Source organism: Vicugna pacos, chromosome 4, assembly GCF_048564905.1.
Source record: "Vicugna pacos chromosome 4, VicPac4, whole genome shotgun sequence".
NCBI classification, from domain to species: domain Eukaryota; kingdom Metazoa; phylum Chordata; class Mammalia; order Artiodactyla; family Camelidae; genus Vicugna; species Vicugna pacos.
This window is the reverse complement of record NC_132990.1, coordinates 15,816,471-15,822,500: the sequence shown is the minus strand read 5'-3', so window position 1 is coordinate 15,822,500 and position 6,030 is coordinate 15,816,471. Positions and strand designations below refer to the sequence as shown.

The window sequence follows — 6,030 nt, the reverse complement described above, 5'->3', positions numbered from 1 at the left end:
AATGCAGATTCTGATTTAATAGGTCTGGACTGGAACCTGAGGGTCTACATTTCAGGCTCCCAGGTGGTGCTGATGATGTTGGTTTTCAGACCACACTTGAAGTTGGAAAGCCATAGATTTGTGTTTTGGTTTTTTGTTTTGTTTTGTTTTCAGTGCATCCAAAATATTGGTCCTTTTAGGTCAGATCCAGGCAGGATCTGGGATTTGAAAATTGAGGAAGTTAAGATCCTACCTTCCATGGACCTTTCTCAAGCTGTACTAACTTCACCTACTCAAAGATTCCTTCTGCCTTTTCTAAAATACACTCCCATTTGATGAGGCTCAGAGGTATATGTTTCCCATCTACTTTCTAGTATGCATTTCACATTGACTATCACACAGTAGCTTAACATGAACCTGTGGCCAAATATGCTAGACCTTCCCTAACGAATGCTACTGCGGTGAATTAGCCAGAGTGCAAAAGCGTTTCAGTATTTACCTCACAAAGTCAACTTTTTCCATATCTGGCACTGTTGGAAGTTGTTATGAAGTCCCTAGCAACTTAATAACAATGCTCTAGGGCAGAGAAGTTCATTAGAAATAAAAACAAGCCACATGTGTAATTTAAAATTTTCTAGTAGCCACCCTAAAAAAGTAAAAGAAGCAGGTGAAATAATTTTAATATTTCAGTTAACCCAACATATCAAAAATATTATCATTTCAACATGTAATCAATGGAAAAAAAGCATTAATGAGATGTTTTACATTCCTTTTGTCATACTAAGCTGTGAAATCTCAGTTTGGACTAGCTACATTTTAAGTGCTCAGTAGCCATCCATGGCTAGCAGCTACCATACTGGAAAGCTTAGCTCTAGGAGCTTGGAGTAAGAGGGCAAAGAGGAGAGTTACACAAAAGTAAGCTTCAGCTACCTGTAAAACCTCCCTCAGTTTGTCTAAATGCTATATCTGCGTCCGTGGAACATTAAAGGAACCATAGCAGTGAATGAATCTCATGTGGTCTCAAAAATGTACACCTTAAAGTAAAAGGTGCTTCCAAGTAGGTGCAGATCCACTTCCTCTTTAGAGAAAGAATATGTTAAAAATCATATGTAAATTTAAAAAACATGTGCAAATGTGAACACTTTGCTAGGGCCCAGAAGGAAGGCATGTACGTGAGGAGTCTAGAACATAAGCTTCATCACCTTCCTAGTGAATATAGACCCAGGCTTATAAGAATACACTTATTAACTCATCCTAGCCCATGCCTGGCTCAAGAAATCACTAAAACTGAAATATTTTAGTATTCTCCCAGACTCCTTTCTTGGACCTCCAATTACATGTGTATTAGACCCTTTGATACTGTCCCTTAGGTCCCTGAGGCGCTAATAATTTTATTCTAACTTTTTTCCTATCTAAGTTCTTTAAACTGGGTATCTAGTGATCTGTCTTTAAGTTAATTGACTCTTCTACCATTTTCTTTCTGTTGCTAAGTCAATAAGTGATATCTTTATTTCAAATACTGTGTTAATCAGTTCTAGAATGTCTTTTTGGTTATTTTTTATAGTTTATATTTCTCTGCTGAGATTTCTCATTGTTTCATTTGTTGTGAGCATATTTCCCTTTACTTCACTGAGCATAATTCTTACAGTTGCAATTTCCAATATCTGGGTCGAGGTTGGTCTCTGTTGATTTTCTTTTCTCTTGAAAATGGGTCAGAATTCTCCATTTCTTTTATGTTGATTGTATTTTGAACATTGTGGATATTACATTGAGGAGACTTTGAAATATGATATATTCCTTTGAGGAATGTTGGCTTTGTTTTGTTATATTCTATGAGGCAATCAACTTGGTGTGACTCAAACTGCAAACTCGGACTCTTAGGCATCAACTCAAACTCAGTTCATTCCTTTTATCCGTAGCTGGGCTGCTTTGAGTCTGCACTTAATATGTGTAGTTCAGAGGCCAGCCAAAGATTTAGGACTGCCTCTTTCTTGTTTTCCCTTTCTAGATTTTCCCTCTCACTTTCCAGTGGCTGTAGTTGCCCTGACTCTGTCCTCCAGTTCTTCAGGGTCAGGTTTACTTTGGAGTTTTAGCTTCCCCACAGAGCGTCAACTGTACTCAACCATTAGACTAAAAGCTGAAAAATAGAAAGCACACTGTTTCCCCTTTTCCAAATTTCAGTTCTTCTTGGTACCTGCCTGGTCGGTCCCCATCTCTCTTCAGTGTTTTCAGGTAGTTGTTTTTAAAACAGAGTTGTTATTTCTGAGAAGAGTGGCCTGATAGGACCTTATTTAGCTCTCCTGGAAGCAGAATTCCCCAATCCTTTAATTTCCAGGTAATTCAGATAAATAATGCAGATAAACCATACACTACCTTATATGAATCAACAAGGTTGATAGCTCGAAGAGGAAAATAAACGTAGCCACCTATAGCCTGAGTTTTCATCCTTCCCCTATATTAACACTGTGTTTTGTTGCTTTTGTTACAGCATGCCAGCCTGGTTTTTATGGGCCAGACTGTAAGCTTAGGTGCAGGTGCACCAATGGGGAGATGTGTGATCGGTTCCAAGGATGCCTCTGCTCTCCAGGACGCCAAGGAGTCCAGTGTGAGAAAGAAGGTAAAGCAAGGTAACACTGTAGTCAGGACCATGTTCAGCATGTCTGAACCAAGCTTTTCTGGCATAATTCTTGCCCCAATAGCCCAAGATTCTCAAATTCCTTCTCCTTCCATCCGGAGGTAGGGAAGAATGTATCCCAAGTTCTAAAGGACAGCTTTCTGATTCTTTTCTATGGGCTCTCCCACTGGCCCTTCCACTAGGAATAAATCTGTGCTCTTTGTAGCACAGTAAGTGGTAACTGGCCAGCTGAGAGCTCTGTCTACCTCTTCTGCTTCCTTCTCTAGGACCAGCCTTTTCCCTGGATATGCACAACAGGGAAAGAATTACATTGAAAAGAAAGATGCAGAGAAAGAAAAAGAAAAAATATTCTCAAAATAAAATCGTAAATAATTCCAGTTCAGAATTAGCATAGAGCAGAGGTCAGCAAATCTGACAAACAAATCAAATCTGGCCTATCTTTTTTAAAAAACAGTTTTAATGAGAGAATTTTCATACCATGAAGTTTATCCCTTTAAAATACACAATTCAGTGCTTTACAGAGTTGTGCAACCATCACCATAATCTAATTTTAGAATATTTTCATTTTACCAAAAGAAATTATGTGCCTATTAGTAGTAACTCTCATTCTCCCCTCCTCCCAGACTATTAATTTACTTTCTGTCTGTACAGATTTATTTAGTCTTGTCCTTTCCTATTCTATAAATGGGATCATATAATATATAGTCTTTCATGGCTGGCTTTTTTCACTTACCATATTGTTTTGGAGGTTATCTTTTTTGTAACACCTATCAGTACTATATCTCATTCCTTTTTATTGCCCCACCATCTGTTGTTATAAAAAAATGTATTGGAACACAGCCATGCCCATTTGTTTACAATATATTGTGTGTGGCTGCTTTTACACTATAACAACAGGGTTGAGTAGTTACCACAGAGAACACATGGCTTCAAAACTGAAAATACTTAATATCTAGTCTTTAAAGAAATTTGGCTAATCCCTGCCCCCAAATATACTTTTTTTAAATGAAAAGCAGCATATTTTCATGTACTTTCAAAATTAAAAATAATAAACATACATTAATTTTTCAATCAATCAAGGATAAATTGCATATGATCAGTGGTATCTACTCTGAAATCTATATGCAGAGTGGTAAGACATTGAGTTTTTCTCTGTGAGTTTGAAAAACTGAAACAAATATGGGGGAGCAGGGGAAATAACCAACATTTGTTTTGTCAAAGACTTGAGTTTGTCAGCTTTCACTTTCTCTTCCTCCCCAGTGTTTGGGCTTTGCTTCAGGGTGGGAATCTGGGAGGGTCTAGGAAGGGAAAGAAACATTGTGGGGCTAACAGAAGTTGGATTCAAACTGGGCAGCTAACAAGCTTAAGGATTTGAATTTTCTATTCCAATTCTTCCTCTCTGTTCTAAAGCTGATGTTGCAAAAGATGTGAGAATCTCAGACTTAGACCCTGACCACCTCCCCAACCCTGGGCTTTCAGGGAGCAGCCCCTATTCCCTAACACGCTCTCCCACCCTCCACCTGTACATCCACCTCCACCTCCATTCAACTGCAGAAAATTCAAGGGGACAGTGAAGGAAAGACATGGTTTGAAGGTATCAAAGCAACTTCGAAGAATTATTTGGGCTGATCAATTTGGCAAATTTTCTAATCGTGGTCTCTCCAAGTCTGCAGATATATCCAGGAATTACCTCTGTGGTTATTAGACTTTTTTCCTTCCTGTCTCTTACACTTTACCTGTTTCACCCCAGGCCTGAGAAATAGGATATCAATATAAAATACCAATGTTGAGGTGTTTATGTCGACCCCACCTCCCACCACTGATAGGGAACTGCACATAAGTGACTGCTGTTCTTTGCTGGAAGGGACTAAGCCACTTTTCCAGTATGTTTCACTGAAATGTTTTAAGGGCATCTCCATTTCCTACATTCTTTACTAAATGTAAGTCATGCCTTACATTTAGTTATAAATGGTCCAAAATTCTCTTACGACCCTACAGTTCAGAATAAAATGGTTGTATTTCAGGATTATTCATTCTCCACTATGCGTGTATCAGGCAAGGAATCCTGATAACTTTGTTAATACTCGAGACTTTTTTTTTTTCTTTCCATATTGGCAGCAATGTTTTTGACTTGGTTGTTGACTAGAGATTGATTTAGGGAGTTTTATTCGTTTTTACTTCTTGGATACAAGTGTGAATATTATTCATTGTCTGCCACTTGCAGACTTCCCAATCAATGAGACATCTCATATAACAGAACTGATGATGACACTGTTGATCAGGGGGCTTACAGGGTGGAAGAAGAACTAGTCTTTAGTTTCAGTTTTTGCTTTTGTTCTTGTAAAAATTCTCACAAGAAGCAAGAGAGGGACTGAACAGTAGAGCCTGCAGGGATGTGGTAGTGATGGTCATTTCCATACTGAGACTGTACTTCCTAGGTCCACTGAGAAAATACACCATTTTGGTGAAGAGTGTGGATTCTGGATTTTTAAAGATCTGAGCATGAATCTGGACTCTGAGCCTCAGCCTCCAAATCTGTAAAATGGGAACCACAACAGCACCCACCCCACAAGTTTATGATGGGATGATAAAGCAATATAATATTTGCCAAGCTTTTCCCCAGTGTATGACTTGCTAAATGGTAGCTACTTTTATTATTTCTGTTTCTGCTGTGTTAAGGATTAGATTTCACAGTGTTGCTTCCTTCATTTAGGCTTGCCAAGGATGACCCCAAAGATAGAGGATTTGCCAGATCACATAGAAGTAAACAGTGGTAAATTTAACCCCATCTGCAAAGCATCTGGCTGGCCGCTACCTGCTAATGAAGAAATGACCCTGGTGAAGCCGGACGGAACAGTGCTCCATGTAAGAGTTATTCTTAATCTGCCCTCCTGACACCCCAGATGCTCTCAGTGTAGCAATCACCCCACCACAGGCTGGATTCCATTCAGGCCTTGCATCCTCCTAAGCTAGGGTGTTGTTAGCTTTGACAAAAAGAAAAGTGTTCAGCATAATCCATTTGACTCTAGATACACCTGATCCCACATCTCCAACTCATAAACCATGATCCACAGAATCCCTTAGGTCTGAACACCTACCTTGGATCTCTCGCCCCTGCACTTTGTCCTCATTGCTGATGCTTACCATGGGTTAGGGTGCTATCACAGCACTCTTCTTTGATGGAAAGGACTAAGCTACTTTTCCAATATATTTCCCTCCTCTCTCCCAACAACAAATGCAGCAGAAATAGCAACCACCTCAAATTTCTGTGTCACAAGTGATCCTCAGGAAATTGATGTATTTTCTGATCTAAAGACTTTTAAATAGTTGTCTTGTTTTTCTCTCAAAGATGATTGAAAATCCACTTGACCAGAAGGTAGATCCAAGTGACCTCTTGGGGGCAGGATATGTCAAAT

At 39.1% G+C, this 6,030-nt stretch overlaps 1 protein-coding gene across 7 annotated transcripts in view; it reads left to right on the top strand.

Moving 5' to 3' along the window:
* Positions 1 to 6,030, top strand: part of TEK (TEK receptor tyrosine kinase) — a 113,843-nt gene that overhangs the window by 71,490 nt on the left and 36,323 nt on the right. For all 7 annotated transcript variants that reach the window (XM_072959284.1, XM_072959282.1, XM_072959281.1 and 4 more), the window contains 2 exons: positions 2,468 to 2,596; positions 5,328 to 5,479. In XM_072959284.1, the coding sequence (XP_072815385.1) occupies positions 2,468 to 2,596; positions 5,328 to 5,479 (281 nt within the window). The remainder of the gene's footprint in view (positions 1 to 2,467; positions 2,597 to 5,327; positions 5,480 to 6,030) is intronic.